The sequence below is a fragment of the Sinohyriopsis cumingii genome, chromosome 10 (assembly GCF_028554795.1).
Source record: "Sinohyriopsis cumingii isolate HCF-2022 chromosome 10, ASM2855479v2, whole genome shotgun sequence".
In the NCBI taxonomy this organism is placed as follows: Eukaryota; Metazoa; Mollusca; class Bivalvia; order Unionida; family Unionidae; genus Sinohyriopsis; species Sinohyriopsis cumingii.
In genome coordinates this window covers 47,711,868-47,734,602 of record NC_142970.1, presented here as the reverse complement: position 1 = coordinate 47,734,602, position 22,735 = coordinate 47,711,868, and the positions used below count along the sequence as shown (strand labels likewise).

The window sequence follows — 22,735 nt, the reverse complement described above, 5'->3', positions numbered from 1 at the left end:
TAATCTAACCATTCTCAAAAGGAACTCGTTTTGTCATATTACTTTATAAAAATCCACATTAAACATTTCCTAACCGTTCCATCTATTTAAGTTAATTTTGCCAGAATCACACACACACACACACACACACACACACACACATATATATATATATATATATATATATATATATATATATATATATATATATATATATATATATATATATATATATATATTTGTCTACTGCAACCTTATCACTCAATCTAATTTCAAGAATATATTTAATGCAATGTTATTATACATAGATAGCACAACGTACTAAACATCTTTAACTTAAGGTTTACTTCATTGCTTCATTTAAACGACTGTTTGTCTGCCATGATTTTAATACCTGGATCAGAGTTTTGGCAGTTTGTCTCCTCCATGATGTTTACATACCCGTTAAAGCTTCGCGTCCGACATATGAATACATTCATTTTTCACGTGTCTTATCGTGTATTCGGCAGTAATTTTAATTGCTTTGACAACATATTTTTTTAAATCTAGGCAAAATAGAAAATATAATGTGTACATGCACTTCATATACATTTTAGGTTTAGACATGAAAAAGTTACAATTGAATAGTTTTGCCAATTTTCGTTTAGACATCAAAAAGGTACAATTGAATGGTTTTGCGTATTATTGCAGGTCAAGGACCTGGAGGGAAAAATCACCTCCTTTAATGATCTAAAAAATCTAAATAGCGACTTTCGGTTGCATATTATTGATTATGTAGGCGTAAAATTATGTTTCTGTAATGACAATCGTCTTTTTGAAAATGTCATAAACTAGCGTACAAACGTATACGCCATTTTCATGCGCAATACATACCTTTTATCGTTTATATGTAAACTGGTTTAACCACACAGAGAAGAAAAAATTTCATTTGAGAGTAGTACAATGTATATTGCAGTTTTGACTATGGAAGCATATTATTTATTACATATAAAATGTCATCATGGCGCTAAGTTTGTCTTATTGTTTCATTTTGAAATATCCACTATTCTTCAATACGTGCAACAGGTGTTTTAATAGAATACTTGTATACAACTCATATCCTCAGCATAAAAGCCAACTTTAGATCTGATAAAGCAATCACATGACCAACAATGCAAACCAGCCTGCTTATATGCATCAATTACATACTAACAGCTTTCTACAGTAATAATAATAATAATAATAACAGTACATTTAGTTTCGTAGAATCAGCAAATAACAAGTCTTAACACATTCATACGTATAACACTTTAAATAATGTCGACACATTACGTAATAAAAACATAATAAACAATTGTAATACCAACATACATGCACATTTGCATATTTGCATACATATATACCAAAACAATTATCAACCATGAATGACCCATAAATGTTTACGAAACGTTATATCCAATTAGTTCCTAAAGGAGAATTCAATTAACTTTTACAAGTTTACTAGATGGTTTCGGATTTAAAACGAAAACCAATTCATTCAAGTAACATATTATTAAACTATGTTCTTTTCATTTGCTCTTTGTAATGATATGACTTAACAGCGCATCTTAAAATTATCTATATTTTAAATGCTTTTGATACACCTGGGTAATATGTTCCAGTCATTTATGGTGGTATAGAAGAAAGTCGTCGAGGCCACGCTACTAACAAATAGTTTAACAAAATTAAGTTTAACGCTCCTAGTAGCAAAATGGTGATGGTCCCTAAACTTTTGCAAATCTTTAGCTCATAAAAGAGAGACATTACTCGTAAAAAAAGTATTAGCATTTAGTCTAAAGCTGTTTTACTCTATTGTACACTATTTGTGTTCCTACTCTTTCAAGACCTCGGTGTTTGATGCTTGATCTCGTTTCAATCTTATTTATAAATCTTACAGTTTTACTCTGAGGTATTTGGAGCTTGTTTTCCGACATACAGTAAGAAGAGGAGTGGTCGAAGGTACATTGTCGCAGAGTGGTATAAAACGTTTTTTCTAGCTTTGAATGATAAATATTGACTAAGGAGACACTTAAGCATTTACTGTTTTAATTATACTACTGACTATGCCCTTGCTCAAACCTGAGTTATTTATATGGAAACCTAAATATTTAATACACTTTTCAGAATTAATTATGTGACCAGTTCATTTTTTTCTTGAATTTTCAGAACTTTTTTTTTAATTTGTGCTTTGGGACAAATAGGATGCATTCTATCTTACCGGAATTGAATGCTAGTGTGTTTGGTAGTCAACCAGTTGTTGCATGATTGTATACTTTTTCCCTTGCTTTTCGAAATTTACAAAGATAATGATGTGCAAACATGAAATCACTGTCACGTGCATGTCATAAATCCTTATCATCAGCGTCTTTGTTCGTTACCATTTCATTCACATAACCCAGACAGAATAAGTTCTAAAATGCTGATTTGATGTTCACCTTATAGTACTGTTAAAGGTCTGGATTCTGTATTGTTAACACTGACAAAATTTATATTTTTTCTTAGATAGCGAGTATACGAAAAGCATGTAATTGTTTGCATCAGCCGCACTACTTGTTTGTAAAGAGGTCTAACTCTAGCTAATTACAGTTTAATAGACACATTATCACTTGATATAGACAAGTCAACAACAAAGAAAGTGACTGGAATCGAGATAATACTAACACCATCTTTCATAAACACACTTCAGTCAGATAATGGGTAAACTGTTGATCTTTATTCCTGTACAAAAATACCATCTATGGAGCATACACACATTTGATCTTTTTTAATCCAACGCATCGTCGACCCATGTATCATAGAACTACAGTCAAAACAAGGGCCAAACAGGAAACGGCACGTAGCTTTTAGAGTGAATAATAACATCAAAGTCACACAAAACAAGTTTGACTTGTACGACAGATAATTAAAGCACAACATGAATAGTGTTGCATCATGTTGCAAGATGAATTGTCTGAGCCTGATAAAGAAAAACATTTAGGAAATATATGCAAATTAGTAACTTTAAACAAAACCTTAAATGTGTGGACTCGAGAAAAAAGGTCAAATAATTATATTAAATGCAGCAGCAACAAGTTTTAGTTTCAGATACTCATAGTAATTTCCTCCTCAAATTGTGCTTTGCCCACGGCGTATAAATAATCATATAATTATGGCTTAAGCAGCTAAAAAATTGCTTCTGTACTACCAAGATCAAATATACATTTCCACTTATTAATTGTTAATACGATATAAAAATGAAGACGAAAAATACAATAGTTCCCGTTTTCAATGAATTTAACATACCTTTTAAATGCCTGAAATCAGAAAGAAAAAAGAAACTGAGCGGAATAAAGACCTTCAGCTTGAGCTTACACAAACGAGATTCGATTTGATGCTTTACTTTGCATTGTTTTGTTTTGTTTTTGTTTTTCAACCAATAATAAGGTTCTAAAATGGATCGTTTTTAAAGGTTATAATCTCGGAAGGTTGCTATATCTCTCTTTCAGTCTGTGTTTGTTGATTAGTCAGCATGTGAGTTTTACCTCAATTGATCGAAATTACTCTTTCTCTCTCACTCTCATTCATATTGCATTCAAACTGAACAAAAACATGTTAAGTACACCACGTAATATCTCATTTTTTCTCATCAGTGTTTGTCATAGCAATATCAACATAGTTTTTTTAATTGTGAATGAAATGGCAAATATAAGTAAGAAAAGTTCTTATATCAGGCAGACAAGTCGTTTATAGATTTCCGCTTTTTACAAATACGGTTGGAACATAAGCAATGCTGCCATATTGGTCCCGAAAATCACACATTTGAAGGTAGTAATGAAACTAATTTATTTTACTGTACAAACCGTTGTTTGGCTAAAAACAACCAAATATACATGCAGTTTTTAAAAACTAGCATTATTAATCTCGTAGTTTTAAATTTAAACAGGGGCAATTAATTTGTCCTAGCAGGACCTTCTTATCTCCAATTAACAGTGGAAAGAAAAAGAAATATATATTGCACAGGTAATAGCATGCGCAAATGGTCATGTCTTACCATCACGATCAAGCTGCAATATACTCAGCTGCTCAAAAGTTTTAGTGTCACGTAAGTCTTCTCATTATGGCGCCGCCTATTGGGTACCTCGAATTTTGCACCGGCAGGATACACTCTTTCTCTTTCACTATACATTGCGTACTTTTCAATATCTCTTGGCTGATACATTGAACCGGCTGTGTTGTCGATAGTAAAGGTTGTGCTGCATTCACCCGTTACACCGGCGCATGTAGGGAAAGGCGTGGCCTTTTTAGCCTCCACCGAGGATGAAACGAAGGATAGCCATGTAAATCTGACCCCTACCTGGTATTTTTCCATATCTTTTGCAGTCAGCAACATTTTACGGTAGGTCTTGGCATTTTCTCGCTTCAGCTGTCCCCAGAAAACGAGAAGTATCTGGTACATAACCACATATGGACCCATTGCAAGATCAGCTGCTGATGGTTTGTAGTCAGACTCCTGTTGTTTTCGTAGGGTTGTGTTTACATGTGTATAAAGGAATGTTGATTCCTCATTGTAAACTTTTATGATTGTCTCGTAAAAGTTCTGCCTGGACGTACATTTCTTGAGTTGTGCGACCGATGCTTCACTGACAACGTAGAGTGAGTCGCACATTTTTTCGCGAACTTCTTTCCATCTATTTTCTGAGGTGTTCAAATCGTTGAAAATATCTCCAAGTACCGATAAAATAGACTTCTGTGGGTTAATTTTTTGAGGATGAAATGTGTTCTTGTATGCAGCAAGAGTGATAGGTATCAAGCCAAGTCCCTTCAGTTCAATGTCTGTATGCCAAGGTTGGAAGGTGTCAATCTCTTCATCCACTTCGTTAAAATTGCACTCGTGCTTTAATAGTAACTTCTCCACCTCCTTACAGGCATATGCTTGTGCTATAGCAAGCGCGGTCATACCACTTGTCTTACCAACTTCCGATGTGCCCTCTTTTGCCTTTATCCGAGAATCACATGCACGAAACTTGAGTAGATACTGTAGAATATTAGGATCCTTCCAGTAGACAGCCTGGTGCAAGAATCCCCATCGACGATTCTCCGGAATAGAATTGATCAGGTACGCCCGTTTAGGCTTATCTTGAGTGCCAAAAATGCACCACACATCATTCCACTTGCCTGTCTTTGCTGATAGTAGCAGAGCATTAATTTCCTTAATCTCTTCCTCTATTCTATTTTTGAACGTTCTGAAGAATGACACAAATTTGAAATATACATTTCTGAGCAAACATGTTGAAAATATATTAGTGGACCAAAATATTGTCGGAGACTCGGAGCAGTACATAATATACTGTGAGGTTAAAAGTAAAATAATAATAATAATAATAATAATAATAATAATAATAATAATGATAATAATAGTAATAATCACATATATAATAATAATAATAATAATATCAATAATAATAATAATAATAATAGCAAGAAGGACATTCAGAAACATTCCTCCAATTAAATTGAGATCTTTCTTGAAAAAACAGCTAGAATCGTACAATAAATAAACAGGGGTAAAATTGAAAACTCCTGGATCGTATAACAAGACTAAATCAATGCAAATTTAACTTTAACGTTTTGCTTGTATGATTCTAAGATAATTTTATGCCATCTTTTAAATAAACTTTCTAGTATGTGAACACTCATTTCATGTCAGGCAACATTCAATTTGAGAAAAAGGATTTCAATAGCATTTAGAAAGTACTGTTTGCTTATTATAGTAGTAAATCTAATGTATGTTTGGTACAGCAATGAATTACCTTATTTTCATTTTTCAAAAACCAACACCTTCCATCCCCCACCCGCTACGAAACAAAATTAGTTCACTAATGCCATGTTTACAGGTCAGTATAAATAGTCTGTATTAAAAAGGCAAACGACAACACAATGAAAATAACATTTTGGCTATGTGTGTGTGCGTGTGTGTGTGTATCTGTCCTTCACCAGGATATCACAATAAGTTTTAGAAATAGACATTAATGCAAGTAACCATTGCTAAACGAAGTTAAGACATAACTCTAGTGTCTTGAGCGAAGACAATGAAGTGGATTCCCTGACCATTTATTTATTCGGGTTCCTCTGAGGTTCTGACCCAAAAGTTAGATTAAATAAAATACAGACCTGAACCATTTAACACTTGATCCTCTTTATTCTTACCCTTAATAAGGCGAACGAAACGAGCCGGCAGCCGTCACACTTTAACAGACAATTTAGTAGATTTAGTTCATTAACCGAATTTATGGATCAAACGATGAATGACTACCACATATTATTTTATATTTTCCAGTTTATAACATTTGCAAAATGGAAATACAATTTCAAAATTTAGATAAATAAATGATGGACGTAAGACGTTAAGAAAACAAATTATTAATGACTAGCAGCACAACCCAACATAAACACTTTGCTTATTCCAGTTATCTCAAAAGTTAAAATGTTATACAAATTTAACGAGATCGAAATAAATTACAGAGAAAATAATTACTGTTTTGATAAGTACTCTTCACATTTTATAATGTAATCCACAAATAAACAGAAAAGTGAGATATGAAGTGCTGACAAAGTCCATTAAACTGGGCATCACAGATGGAATTTCATCATTGCCAAAACGTAAAATATTACCTGATCACCGAATAATCAATCCAACAAACAATGCCATAATTTTTTTACGATCTTCATAATTTACAATACTTTCCATATTTTTCATACATACGTACATGCAATACATACTCACATACACACATCCATACATACATACATATCTGCATACATACATACATACATACTCGCACACATACATACTCACACACATACATACATACATACATACATACATACATATATACTATTATACATACATACATACATACATACATACATACATACATACATACATACATACATACACTCATACATAATATGTCATTGATAAATGTGCTAAAAACAGAGTTGCACATATGGGATTTGAAGAACCTATACCGGCAGATTTCTTGAAGACTATAAATGTAAACGTAAATATAATTACTGGGCATGCCATGAGTAAGAATAATGTAGGCAGGAAGGTCAAAAAGGTGAAAGTCTTTAAATTAGGACGGCACGATTTATAACTAAAGCCGATAATAATTTCATTGAACGCAAACCGATTTGCTTCTGTCATCAAATAAGACAACACTCATTTATAATGATCTCCCTATTGTAAAACCTGGTGTACTTAACGTTCCTAAACTTTACTGCTCGTATATAGACTTTTAAGAGTATATTTTTCTTTAACCGTTCGGTCATCAAAATGTACTATTGTAAATAAAATGCTAGATCTTGAAAATTATTATTTGTAGCTAAGGTAAAGAACGACAGCTAGTAGACTAACACAAAAAAACCATGTAATTATCCTGCTTCAATGTAATTTAATACAAACTAATAGATGCCAATACTTGTTATACCTCTTTGGAACTTGTCAACAAATATATCTGCATTGCCTTAATCGCCGTTTGGATTGTATATATCATTCCTTTTATCATATATCTGTATGTCATACCTTCTAACGTCTGAGTGCATTCATGTTAATTTTTAATTTCCTACATCCACATCATTTTTCTAACAATTTAATTTACTTTTCTCTTTCAGAAAGAAAAAAAAAACAAATTTTTTAACATTTCTGTATATCTGAGAACAAAAGACCGCTTTGGTGGCATAGCTGGTTAGGGCTTGCGCCTCGGATGCGGAAGTTCAGGGGTTCAAACCCCGGCCAAGTCATACCAAAACCTTATGAACATGGTATGAGCAGCTGCCTCGTTTGGAGCCCAGTATCAAGACGTTATTGTTAGAACTAGTCGGCCTGGTGTCAGGATAATATCACCGAGTGGGACATGATACCACATGTCTGTGATATGATGCTCCCGTGCTAGGCATCACAATAAACGTCCACACCGCAGACATCGTAGCGATATGAGTCAAATTGTTTAAGCTAAGTTAAAATTCAAACACACACACACACACACACACACACACACAACAATGTTCAAAAATATATGTAACTGATTTCTGATTTGATTCTGAATGAAAGAGTTTCCACATTTCTTCTTGCGATTTCCTATTAATCTTTCTATACTGTATACTGTTTTCTGTCTGAACAAGACGAAAATACTTGATAGTTATTTCTCTAATAATTTCTTAACCTTTGTTGGTTACCTTCAGGAAAGTGTGGTTTTTTTCTAGCTTAAGCTCACTAAAATCTTCTCTGATACGAGTCTTCATTTGATGTAGTTATCCCAGTTGATTAATATAGAGGAACCGATTAATTATATTTTGGTTAATGTATTTGCATTTTAACTTTCTCTCGTAAACTTAAATAAACTGCCCCTGTGTCGCCATTGCTTCTTTAACTCTTGCCCATGTTACATTGTCTCAGATTATCCCACAAACATATGCATTACTGATAGTGATACTCTGTCTAGTGAGATTTCATAACTCTATTGGAATTCAATCACAAGACTTCAAGCAGAAGCATTTATACCATTGTGATTCTTAATTGGATACGATACATTGGTTTTCAATCAACTGGACCCTACAAAATACGCTTTAGTTATGTAAGTTATTATTGTATAAATTAACCATTACATCACAGAAGTTTATATAATTTGACTAGCATAGTTACAATTTACTTCATTTCGTAGAATTATAACTTTTTTCAATATACAAATATGTATATGACTGGATTATATATATTTTAAATAAACGGAGAAATTACTATGTTTCTGGTTTTGTTAGGAATAAACATATTGTTTTAAAGATGGCGTTTAGTACAGCAGCATGCATATGTTTATGGAACTGCTTTTTTTAAATTTGAGAGTTTGTAGGCGTTTCTTTGTAGTGTTGCCATTAAAAGGAGTCCATATATCTTTACTTTTATATGGACTTACAATTATTATATCACATATGGCGTCAAGTGTTGAACTCATTGTGCTGGTGAACAGTCCGTTTTCTGGGCTAAATGTCAAGGACACCAAAAATGGCGGATTTCAAACTGTGGTTATTAAGCAAAGGCAGGTAAATACAGGTAGGAACTTGGGCGAACAAAACAGTTTGAACATGTCTCAATGGAGAGAATAAACTAGCATTAATTTTAGAGGTAATAAAATCGGGTCAAATGGCCTTGTCTGAAAGCATGTCATCTTGTGAATCCGTCATGCTTTCCATTTTCAAAAAGGTTAGCCAAGTCATTAAAGTCAAAACTAAATGAGTAGATCTGTTAAAGATTCTGGCATACAAACCAATAGATATCTAAACTAGAAGTATTAAAAACAATTACCAATAGATATCGAAACTAGAAGCATTAAAACCAATTACCAATAGATATCGAAACTAAATGTATTAAAAACGATTACCAATAGACATCGAAACTAGAAGTATTAAAAACAATTGATTTTCTAGGGTATTGATGAAACTTTCAGAGAAAACTATTTTGATGTTGTGATAAATTTTATTTGCAGTCAGCTAAAGCTAGATGTGGATTTCCTCTACATTACTCGTGCGCACATGTACCACAGGAACAACCGTTACGCCGAGGTATTGAAGCGCAAGCGACCCAAAATAGTGGCAATTCATGACTATTTCGACACCAAATACATTTTAGAGAATTCCATGGTGTTATAGGGTACTAACTATTCAATTGATATGTGCAACCTTTCAATGCAAGTCAACAAAGCAATTTGTCCTTCAAATATGTTCGCGAATCACAGTACGTTAACCTGCTATCTCGTGAATCCTGAACTAATAAAAGACGAAAATCGTCTTTTTCTGTATCTCTTGTAGACAAAGGGCAAAAGTTCTTGCCATTACATCCCCTTACCACAACCAGGTGTCGCTACATTTTAGCTTCCCTGCTGTACTGATAACATTGTACAGTTCATCTCCGATAATCCAAGCCATTTTTGTGTTCAAATTGGACCATGTAATTTCGCTTTTGGATTTATTGTAAGAAATATTTATTCTGCTCAATTTTTACAATTTCAGCCAAATGTGAGCAAATTTATGGTATTCGTCTATTTAAGACGTTGTTGCACCAAGCTACCGTTTACATCTTCTAGTCATTTACGAGTTAGCGCCAATTTGATTATTTCCGCTTAAGCCGTTAGTCATTCACACATTGGCGACTCAGTATCGAGAGACCATTCGAATAGCGCCCTTGGCGTATTGTCTCTCTCTGAGGTGTTGGCATCGTCTGCTGTGGCTGTGCAGGCCTTTATGTGAGTGACAGTCCCTATTGCAGTTGGTGAAGACATACTTGGATGTCTGAGTCACTGAAGAGTTCTTTCTCTCACGTTTCTCTGCCGCCAACTGGCCTCTCCTCGTATCAGCGACTGATATGCCCTTGTTTACTGTCAGTCTCCAGGTGCCTCGGCCCTGGCGAGCACTTCCCAGCCATCGGGTGAAATGTCGCATGCCTTCATGTCCCTCTTGAACACATCCTTGAAACGGAGTGAGGGACGGCTGACTCTTCTCATTTTAGTGGCCAGCTGTCCATATAGGATGTCCTTTGGCAGCCTTCCATCCTCCATGCGTCGGACGTGTCCCAGCCATCGAAGGCGGAGTTTGCTCAGCATCAAGTACATGCTGGGGATACTTGCACGCTGCAGAATCTCGCTGTGTGAAACACGGTCTTGTCAGCTGATTTTCAGGATGCGTTTTCGGCACCGTATATGGAAGGAGTTGAGCCGGCGCTCTTGTCTCATGTAGGTACTCCAGGTCTTACTTCCATATAGAAGGGTGCTGAGAACGCAGGCCTGGTAGACTTGGACCATGATGTGCTCTGTCAGCGCGTGGTTTTCCCATAACCTCTTCGTTAGTCGTGCCATGATGGTGTTTGCCCTTCCAAGCCTTCTGTCCAGCTCCATGTCAAGCGAGAGAGTGTTGCTGATGTTGACCCCAGGTAAGTAAAGTTGTTGACTGTTTCCAGGGTGACACCGTCGATTTTGATGGAAGGGGCAATGTTGGTATCTTGCACGCTGACATTTGTCTTTTCCAGGCTGATGGTGAGACCAAACTGCATGCAGACCTGGGGTGATTCCATGACATTTTGTGTTGCGGCTTACACTTGAAGAAGGTGTTTGTGACGCACAGGTAGGTAGCTATGGTAGGTGCATAGCTTCAGCAGTCTCTGACCGTTTTTGTTGGTCTTTCCAGTGCCATGATATCCCAGGCAGATAGGTCATGACTCGTGGTCCGCACCTGCTCTGGCATTAAAGTCACCGAGGAGGAAAAATGATTCGTGTTTGGGGGAATCCTTTGTTCTGTTCGTCCAGCTGCCCATATAATTGATCCTTTATGTCTTCTGAAGACGTGAGGGTGGGGGCATAGACACTGATGGTGTTGATAGGACCTGCAGCAGTGGTGAGGCGGATGGACAAGAGACGCTTAGTGCCCCCTGTGGGAGGTTCAACCGAGGCCAGGAGATTGTTTTTGATATCGAAGCCCACTCCGTGCTAGAGTGGCTCCTCAGGTTCTCGGCCCTTCCAGAAGAAGGTGTAGTTTTTCTCTCTGAGGGAGCCACTAGAGGAGAGCCTGGTTTCCTTGAGGGCAGCTATGCTGATATTTTGTCTGGTGAGTTCTTTAAAGATGATGGCCGTCTTTCCGATGTCGTCCACTTCCCTGAGGTCGTTGGAGATGCCTGTGCACATGGTATGCACATTTCAGCTTGCGAATTGAAGGGCTGGAGTTTTCTTTATTGGTTTCTTGTTTATTTTGTCTGGTGTGGAATTTCCGTCTGCTTGTCATGCTGAGCAACACAATGAGCTCCAGAAAACCACTGGAACAGGCAGACGATGGCGGATTAACACCTTTTTGACCGGGGGCTGCCCGGCTTGAGGCGGGCGGTAGTCGACCAGTGGGATACGATGATCCCTCCGATCTTCAAAGCTGACTCGTGGCGCCCCTTCCCTACGCCAATCGGGTGGGACTTATAACCCGTAAACTGTCAGCTCACTCAGTAGCGAGACTGGAGTGACCTCTCCAGGGCGCAAGCCTTGGCATGGAGTGTGGAGATTCTGGGCTGCCCAGACGTCAGGATCTCCCTCTTGTCCTTGCTGGTTGGGTCCAGTGGAATGCTGAGCATGACACTTGGCACCAGTTTGGATGCAGCAGCTACCTGAAGGAAATCGTAGTCGACACCCAACCGCCTTGGGGGCTCCACTCTGGATTTTCTGTCTGGGTTTACTCCCGTTGCCTCCTTCTCAAGGCAGAGGGGCCATCATCCAATGGAGGGACTTGGTGGGTTTTGAATCATAGTTTCCTTCTCCTAGACGAACTGCCTGGCAAAGCTAACGAGCTTCATCTGCCCAGGTTTCGAGTCCGAGTTTCCTTTCTCTTAGACTGGTTGCCTGCCAAGGCTAACGAGCCCAGTCTGCCCACCCAGTTATACCGCCATCCAATTTCGCTTTTGGATTTATTGTAAGAAATTTTTATTCTGCTGAAGGTTGTATACATTAGTTTTACAATTGCTGTCAGCTCTGAGTGACTTTGTCACCTTTGTGGTCTTCGTCTATTTAAGACGGAGTTACACCACGCTATCGTTTACATCTTCTAGTCATTTACGAGTTAGCGCGACTTATACTATTTCCGCTTACGTCGTTACAAGCCAGTTAATAATATGCTACATTGCTAATTCATGTTTTGTTCTTTCTTATTTTGTGTCGTTGTTGTAGAAATTGTAACTAGATGCTTATATGCGTAAGTTCAAAGTACAGTCTAGAGGGCATCTAGACCGTGTCACTATTTTCCCTTTTCCATTAGTAACGGTAGTGATATAAGCGAGTTAGTAGTATATTGATTTACTAATATATACACTGTTTTTCTCTTTTTGTGTTGTTTCAGTGAGAATGTCATCCAAATGCATCAAATGCAAAACGTTCAAAGCAAAGGAATACAACCATGCTCCTGTATTGTGTGTATTAAAATGTACATCGTCGATGCCATACAGCGTACGTAATATGTGGTCAGAGGAAGCCTGGACTATAGTAGTCCAGAAGGCAGCTAAATGGAATGAAAGACGGAACAAGACAAAGAAGTATAGCGCTGACGTCCTAATTATATGTCCCAAGTCAACCTGCACTGCCAGCCTTATTGGGGAAACTGGGATTCCCCAACCAAATGTTCGTTGCTTGCAGGCGTCAGCCACAGTAACATCAGAAGGATTGTGTGGAAAGGGTACAACCGCCCGACTTTAAACAGATGCGTTGCCTGGTCCAGGAGACGAAGACACAATTACTGACTTTAAGCCAAATATTACCTCTATTTCGCTCTCTTACTTCTGTACCTTTTGCGGACTCATTGGGGAGTGTTCCCCTAATATTATGACGCCCATTTGGCTTACGGCCCCCCGTACGCATTATGGCCTGTCAGTTAGGACGCATGGGGTTGTATCGGATCCATTGGATCCAATGCATAATACAACCGCATCGTCCAGCCGTCTCAGCATGGAGACCTTTTCACTGAAACGGTAAAGCCAACATGGATTTATGGGGATCTTACTGATAGTGATAGCCGGAATGACTTGTATACCGTCAGTAACCAAGCCGACCAAACGCCAAGTAAACTAGCCGGTAGTTCGTTTTGTTCACCGCTTATCCATAGGGGAGAGCAAGTGAAATTTTCTAAGAGAATGGAATTGAGTCATCGATGGCACATGGTAAGACTTATCCAGAGTTGCAAATAGACCCAGATTAGGACTCAACACACACTGTGTAAAAGCTCCTTTGGATCAGCCACACTCAGATCCGACCATGGAACGGACTGAATTTATCTTTAAAGTCACCGTCGAGGAAACGTGTGGTGTCTTGTCCACTTCAGAATGCCCTCCTGCTACTAAAGACTACAACGTTAAAGCATCTCTAGAACTCGACGAGGAGGAAGAGACGCCTTCCTTTCAGTTCCTTCCCAATCGGCTCCAGCGACATTCACATCTCGCTTGTATAAAACACACTCAAATGCCTTCATTACTGATCTTCCGTCCCTGACAAGAATTTATCAGCCTTTCATACGTCCGCTCTACTGTTTAATAAAGTTGACAAAAATGTGTTCCATGCCATGTCAAAAGCTAGAACGGAACGTAGGTGCTACATCTTCAATGTTAGATTTGGCCTCATTGGCGACGTCTGTTTGCGGTCCACGTTGATCAAGCCTCATCATACCCTGGCTTGACGGATGACCCCATCTGGTTCACCGTTACTTTTTGGAGGAAGAAGAATTGAAGAAGATCGGAGGCAGGCAGCTCAGAAACTGCCACTCCAACTCACCTCTCAACCCACACATGCGCTTAGGAACATTAATTCCCAGCTAATGTGTAAGGACGTTAAGCGACCTCGGGACAAGGGATCCTTTCAGCCAGATCTGAATCTATATAGATCGCAACAGAATGTCAATAGGCATCGGTCTCACCTATCTAGAAGGCAACCATACAAATGCGGTAAGTAACCATATTTTTCCGACTTCTAACCTCCTAACCATAAATATTGACCTACCATCCGCACTACCTGCAGACAACCTACCTGTTGTCGGCCGACTCCAACAGCTTCAGTCTCACTAGATCTCCTTATTCCCTCAAAACGATTGTGTGATCCAAGTCATGTCGGAGGGACTTCGGATTTAATTTATCCAACCCCCTTCCCCTCTTCACGGATGTATCATCAGATCGGGAGAAGGACGCCTTTCTATAACATTAGATACGTTCACTCATCAAACAAAAGGCAAACAATAATCACAAATCATGAGCAAACAATGAAAATTTCAAGCTACAATAATCTATATTCTGGAGGATATTCTTCATTGCATTACAGTATAAATTAAGAATTGGAATCAAAAGTGGATGAAGATGAGGAATACAACTCACCACACAAAAGATACAGTGCCACCCATGACACTAATGTCAGCGTTAAACCGCATAACAACAACAACCTTCCCCTTACGGAGATATTATGTAAACTAACCTGCTTTTGTCATTTTCACTGATTTGCATTAGAGTCCGTATGCAACTTACTTTCTTACTCAGTTTTTTTGTATATTGCATGTTAAAGATAATGTCATTTTGACGTGTATTGTACTATCCACCAATTAATTCATTTCAATTAAACAATGTATCCTCGTAGTCCGTTTGGGATACTGGAATCAATAAAGCCTCTCTCTCTCTCTCTCTCTCTCTCTCAAATGAATTTATTTAGCTTATAGGAAGATGTTAACTGAATAGGTAATTTATAAAATCATAAATTAACATAATTTAATTACACTCGATTTAATGCAATTTACGGACTAGTTTTGGATTTAAATCCACTTGTTAATATAAGTACATAATATTTTAAACTTTAAGCCTATTCAAGGCTACCTGTACAAATATATATATATATATATATATATATATATATATATATATATATATATATCTATATATATATATATATATATATATATATATATATATATATATATATATATACTGCATTGATCTTCGTCAATTACTTTCACTTCCACTGTTACCTGTGTGATATGCATACTTTGTGGATTTATATCAATATCCGTCTTTAAAAGAAATTATTTTGTAATTCTGCTAAATTTCAAAATATAAAATATTGTCTGCTTGAGTTTGAGTCTCAGGCTCCGCTAACGTTAGTATGTGATAAAGTTTGCCAGTAGCTTCCCGTGGGTTGGTGGTTCTTCCAGAGGTTCTAACGGGTTCTTACTGTACAAAACATACTGGCCGCTATGTATAACCTACCGTGTGTTGACAAACTCTCCTATACATAACACAGTACACTCTTTGGAAAGGCACGCAATACGAACTGAATTTTTGTACACTATGTATTAAAAGAAAAAATTAAATCAAAGTAATATGACGTGGTACGCAGCATTCTACAACTGAGAGATTCTAGCGCAGCAGTTCTGGTATGTTGCCGATGCCGGCATGTCTCAACTGTACTAACGTTTACATTGAAGAGAACGTGTGCAGACTGGGCTTGCTTCACTGGTTATAATGATTTTTCATTGTTACAAACTTGATATGTAACCTCGTATCTCAGCCATCTTCCTAAATAGTTGTATGACTACTACTACTACTAATTTTTATTCTACTACCACTTCTACTTACTACTACTACCACTACTACTACTACTACTACTACTAATAATAATAATAATAATAATAATAATAATTTATATTATTATTAGTATTATTATTATTATATTATTACCCACATCATTTTTCTTTTTAAAAAGCATCCTTGCTATCTTGATAATCTACACATGTACGTCCGTCTATTCCTTAACAAATATCTACCTATACCGCACTGAAGAATTTCACGAAATATGGTAGTAAAGATCCTCCTATATTAACCAACTGCAAGAAGGGTGTCGCCTTAGCTCCGCCTGTACAGCCCCTGAGGTATGTATGTAGACGAGGGATTGGCGGCCTTGGGGGAGGGGTCCAGGGTTTACGGATCACCCAGGGAGAAACAAATAAAGTATACACACAAACGTACTTCTCACTTATCGCTTGAAATATTACCATCCCGTTCATATTTATTATGTTTTATGCACACTTTGAGTAAATAGACAGACGTTCTCTTTGTTGTTGTTGTTGTGGGGTTTAACGTCATTTTCAGCACACGATAGGCTATACATGGCGGCCAGTATTAATGGTGGAGGAAGAACCCGGTAATACCCCGGAAAGAACCACCGATCCACGAGAAGCTACTAGCAAGCTTTCTCACATACCTACCATGGCTGAATCCTAGACTCGAACCGGCGCAGACAGAGGTGAGATGGCAGCGATCCGTAACAGAGAGCGCTTTATTCCACTCGGTCACTCGGGGCCCCCATTTGCTTTGTTGCCCTTTCGATGAAGGTCAGGACCATTTTGAAATTTTATAACACTCTCCCCATCAACACTTGACCTGATCCGGCTCTGGGCGGTTCAGTTTCAAATATAATAAAAATTGCAATAACAATGACATTTATAAATACATTCTACTCATTTTTTCACATATAATCAGCGAAGAAGTATACTTGACAGATTGTTTTTTATATCATTATTTCCTGCTCTCTGTCAGGACTGGGGAAGGGAATTTGGGTATGATTAGTATTAAAACTAGTACATGAAATTCAGCCTGCATAAAGACTATATTTGTGCAGTTTATCAAAAATAATTGATATTTAACAACAATTAACTTACCTGAAACCCAACTGTAAGGACTGCATTCCTTCTAAGCCAGCCATTTCCAACAGAATGAGACAAAATGCTATATATGTAAACGCTTACACTGTTTTTCTGCAAGTCTATTTAATTACATGTGATTTCCGAAAAATGTCATAATTTGAGGTCACCGGATTCCCCGAATAAAGATTAGAACTATTCCGAATACAATGCTCATATTAGTCGAGACGTGAATCTGTGCCTCGGCACGATTTGCAGCAACCTCTGATATTTCTGCAAGAGAAAAAGATGTCAAAGTACTTTGCAGAAAAATCATGCATTTTGTTTGCCGGACATATCACTACAACAAAAGATATCTTAATCTATTCAGACCATCTCAGTCATTTCTAAGACTTTAAAGTCACTAATAAAAAAATAGTTTTATGCATTCGTAACTTCTCGGTCAATCGTTTTTTTTAGAAATAGGAGAGGTCGTTGGCATGCTAGCCATAAGCAACCATTCGAGGTGTGGTCTGTATGATTGACTCCGACGTTTCGAATGCCTCAAAACAGTCTAATTATACAACTGCGTCGCCTGGGTCTTTGGTTAAAACACTAGATTGACTGTGTGTTAACCGAAGACCGAAGGTACCCAATCATATATTGTAATCATCTCATCGGTTACTTTCACTTTCATTACGTCAGTGCCTGGAACGTTAAAGACTGTTTCAAACAGAAAATATGCGTACTTTCATTTTACATTAAAAGTATAAAGAACTTTAAATTTATACACAGGATTACCGTATGAGTCTTAACCTATCAAACTTTCAGTTACGTAACACATAGCAACCGAACATAGGTTAAATAATATCAAATGAAGTGATATGTGTACTCGGATTGTTTTTTGACAACTGAAAGATCAGTGTATTATGCACAGTGCAGTCGAGGTGCATCATAGAAAGAAGTAAAATGCCCAAGTAGTATGAAACTGATATGTTCCCTCACCCAAACTAATGCGTGAAATGTATTAATAACATAATTAATTAAAATTAAGGACACATATTTACAAACTTAAGTGGTATAGATTCAGGCTGTTAAGCCGCTATGTATAATAAATATCAAATAAATAAACTTGGTTTAAAAAATCGAATCTATGCAATATTTCAACTGCCCAAGCTTTTCAAAATTTACTTATTACTCCATGTACCTTTGTAGACGATGAGCGTAGTAGTTTGCATATTGGTGCTTTCTTACACGCTGATATCCTGGTAAAATATAGTGTATGGAATTGAAACTCGTCCATTTACGCAGTACGACTTTTTTTGGCTCAATATAAATGGTGCTTAAAGCCTATATTCTATCGAGTTGCACCATTCACATTTTTTCTAAGATCCTGAAAATCAAGTTAATGGTGCAATAGCAGAGGCAAAATATAGGTGTTTGAACTTTAACCCAGCCAATCAAATAGGAGGTTGACCCTCTCCTCCTCTGTCCTCAATCCCAGGAAGCTGGAGCCGCCAAGCTATGAGGGAACCATTAAAATATCGTCTTTCTTCAGCCACCAAAACTCCAATTGCTGGTGATGTTCAGATTTCCAAAGAAGCAAATAAGGTTTTAAAAGTCAGGGTTTTTTTTAATTATTCTCTCAAATTTCATTATTTGTAGGTCATTTGTCTTGACTATTACCACTCTTGCCTGCACACTCGGCAGTTACTAATAACGTTCACTGACATCCTGATTATTCCTTAGGAATAAGCGTTTTCCTTAGTTCTCGTAATTTATTATCACATATTCTGACTTGTTGTAATCTCACTCTTTTTAAACTTTGTTTTAATGGAAGTTGGGAAGTAAGAGACAAGTTGATCTCTAACCATTCAAGTTATATTCTTTAATTGATTCACTAATTAACTAATCAATTCTTTCACGACTTTTCGTCATTACATTGTGCGACATTGCTCAGTCGAGAACTTCTGAGATTTGTACTTCAATTAGAATCCAATTTTAAAGACGTACAAACTTTCGTTTTCCCCACATTCCCACTCATTCTACACTATACTGTCTTTTTATTAAATATACTTATTTTGGCTGAATTAAGCAATATTTATATTTTTATCAGAAAGGTATACTTGTTGTACAGTGAGTTTTAATACAACCTTGATTCATCTGTCATAATTGTAAATCAGTTCCTACTCTTTATTGACTGCTTAATTTTGAACATACTCTGGCATTTTCTTATAATGCTGCCAGAGCTGGATAATCATGTGTTAACTAATTCATCTGTGTCGTCAAATTGTTTCATTCATTGTAAGGTGGAACGAAATATGATACGTTATTTATGTAATTATGTGTAATTACTGAAACCTGCCATGGAATGCTTAACACGTGCTATTGAAAACGAACGTTTTGCCGAGTTATCCTTATCTATTAATGTTTATTCTTGATTGTAATAGATCCTTCCTTGTTACTTAATCTCACTCTTGCATATAAGATGTTATAATCTTATGCAAATAATGCTATCACACAGTAATTCCGGATTCATTCGAAAGAAATCAAGGTATATAGGATTATTTATAGAGAATCACAAATATACACCAAATCAGAAAGGAAAATGCAGCGGATCTGGCTTCGAATTTCCGTAGAGTAAGTATTAAAATTTTCTAACTTGGATGAAAGTGTTGTTTGTAGTAAATATTATTCAGGCGTAGTAGTATCAATCATTCTCCTGCGAAATGAAGGGATATAACTCTCCGTTATGTTTGGTGTTTATTTGTAATTCTCTCTCTCTCTCTCTCTCTCTCTCTCTCTCTCTCTCTATATATATATATATATATATATATATATATATATATATATATATATATATATGTGTGTGTGTGTGTGTGTGTGTGTGTGTGTGTGTGAAACGTTCTTTTGATTGTCTAGTGTATTAAGATTTCGCGAGATAACTCGTAAATAATCTGAGTTACAAATTCGCTGGAGTTGTCCCTCTTTGATCGTTTCTATTCCTCACAAAGGACCAATGTGTGTGATTTGAATTTTTAACGTAACATTAACAATTGTTCAGGCACATCGATACGATGCATGCAACGTGATAGTTTATAGTGATGTCTAACACGGGTGCATCATGCTGCAGAGATGTAGCATGATGTCCCACCCAGTCACATTATCCTGACACCAGGGCGACCAGTCCTTACACTAACCTCTTAATGATGAGCGCCAAACGATTCACCTGTTTGTAATATTCTTCCTTTAGTAAGATTGACCCCATTCACTTAAAAGCAGACCCCTTTTATGTAATGAACGCTAGTTATTGGGAAGTTAGACATACTGGTCACTTCTTCTGCGGCCTAAGTGGCGTTGTCGGCAACAGTTCATTCAAATTTTGCTTACTTTTTCCAACGACATTTATATTTTAAAACCAGTGATAAATTTGAATTGTTCTGAGCGTATATTATTATGAAACCAATTAAATACCTTTTGAACCATGAACCTATTAACCTGCTCTCTTAGTTGTAATCCTTTAAATCATCCCGCTAAGGTTTGTGTTCATGTTAGTTTACTTTCCTGTGTGTATTTTATTTTCTTGTAAAATTAATTATTTTTTTTTGGGGGGGGGTTGCTTGTTTGTTCGGGGGATTGTTTTGTATTTGTTTATTTTTTTGTTTTATTCTTTTGTTTGTTTGTTTGTTTGTTTGTGTGTTTTAGTTTTGGTTTTTTTTTTTTTTTTTTTGGTGTGTATTTCCTAAACCCCTTGATGGAAGTTCTTCATTTATTTACATTAACTTCACTCCACTGCTGCTCAAAGGAGTAAAAGGTAGAAATAATATAGGAAAATACTTTTCAAATATCAAACAAGTATAAGGTTTTCTTTATCATTACATACTCTTTTCTGGAATGATTATGAAGCATTAATCATCATAATTCCTTAAGTTGTTTATATGTTCAGATCATATACAAATCGTTTATCTTACCCATACCATAGACTTTTCCTTGTGTGGAAACAATGCCGTTATGTCGAGCACATCCAACAGTTATATACATGTTCGAGCTAAAATACCTGCACGATGATTTACAAATACTTGTACCTGATGCATTATTCTATGTAGGGGTGACATTTACTTTCATTTTTAACATGAACAATGACTTCTTATTTACCTCGCACAGTTCGAGGTGTTCGAAAATGATAACATCTGTTCTAATAGCGTTCGTCTACTGAATCACATTACTCAGCAGTGAGGAATACTAGGAATGTTTTGGGGTTTTTTTTGTCGTCGGATATGAATGCATCATCGTATGCATACCATAGACTATTCCTTTACAAAAACCCAATAGCGTACAGTCCGTGCACCATGCATATGCCTTCTCTAAACCTCACAGACGGCATGTCCTTGAAACAAGGACATGGTTGTGCTTCCACTAAGGCAGTTGCATGTATATTATGCTGGGTGCATAAGATTATAGCTGAAAAAGACAAGAAACATTCTTAATAGTAACACGTTGTTTTGCTTGTTCTGGCCTTTGCTATACGCATGATTTAAACAAAATCTTTCGTGGATCTGTATTTAAGTGGTTGCTAATTTTCTAGTTTTATGTACGACTTACATCAAATGTCACTCATGATGGGGTCTTACGTGATTTCGAACATACTTTTATGCCTCAGCTTTCTATGAAAATCACCGTTAACTCGTTGTTTAGTAATGTTTGCATTAGTTCTGTACTGGAGTAACATAAAATCCATCGATGGACATCCACTAATTTATTATTATATATAAAATGGGACTCCAGAAAAGATTGCATAAAAAAACAAAACTTACATTAAGACATTAACACAAAAGTATTGACTCCAGTGCATAATGCTTCTCCTGCCTATGATCTTATCCGCAACATCATTACTGTGGCATAGGCAACTTGCAACCAACATTATCTCGTCATTTTTTAATATATGGTATTTATCTCTTGAGTCCCTGTCTATTTAGTGGCTGATATAATCCGCAAACGGCTACAGATTTATTTTCTGTAGAATGTCGTGTCATATTGTTGTATATATTTCTCCGGAATTTATGAATTGTATATTAAATGACATGGAAATTAAGGATGGTGCATTATAAATAAACAGTTATACACCATATCATTTTATCTTTATGAACTTTTTATTCTCAAACCGTTGTACTTAACATCAACGAGGCCATCTGGCAATGATTTTCAAGTTGATTTGGTAACATTTGTTTTCTTGTAAGCTTGTACACATAAAACTAAATCTAGAAAAGACGTACCCCAGTTTTATGCTAATGTTAGCATTAACAACTGAACAAGAAAATCTGCAAAGTTTCTGAAGTGAAAAATGTCCAAAATGTTTTAAATGTGCATTGATATGTATCTAGCTCATTCACAAAAAGACTATATATTCGCGAGTGCGTTTATCCGGCTGAGCACGCGCACACACACGTACTTTCACACAAAGAGTCCATGGCCATCGAGCCCTTTTAAAAGAGGCTGTTTACTCCGGGAAAAATAGACTTTTCTATCAATGGTGGGC

General features: G+C 36.7%; 1 protein-coding gene across 2 annotated transcripts; it reads right to left on the bottom strand.

Annotated features, from left to right (window-relative positions):
- Positions 1 to 965: 965 nt before the first annotated feature.
- LOC149790004 (uncharacterized) lies at positions 966 to 17,341 on the bottom strand. 2 transcript variants are annotated; one of them, XR_016423785.1, is made up of 3 exons: positions 17,239 to 17,341; positions 14,568 to 14,729; positions 5,083 to 5,219 (listed from the first exon to the last, which is right to left on the bottom strand). XR_016423785.1 is itself a non-coding variant. In XM_089972088.1 (2 exons), exons 1-2 carry the CDS (start codon positions 17,280 to 17,282, stop codon positions 4,052 to 4,054), a joined length of 1,212 nt encoding a protein of 403 aa, XP_089828214.1. In that variant the 5' UTR covers positions 17,283 to 17,316; the 3' UTR covers positions 966 to 4,051. The 2 variants fall into 2 exon arrangements, 1 of the variants encoding a protein (XP_089828214.1); XM_089972088.1 differs by lacking the exon at positions 14,568 to 14,729 and having other exon boundaries at positions 966 to 5,219; positions 17,239 to 17,316.
- Between the last annotated feature and the right edge of the window lie 5,394 nt (positions 17,342 to 22,735).

Coding starts and splice junctions, on each gene's coding strand:
- LOC149790004 (XM_089972088.1), bottom strand. CDS start 17,282: ATGGCTGGCTTAGAAGGAATGCAGTCCTTACAGTTGGGTTTCAG. Junction 5,220..17,238: donor TCCTTACAGTTGGGTTTCAG/GTAAGTTAATTG, acceptor GTCATTCTTCAG/AACGTTCAAAAATAGAATAG.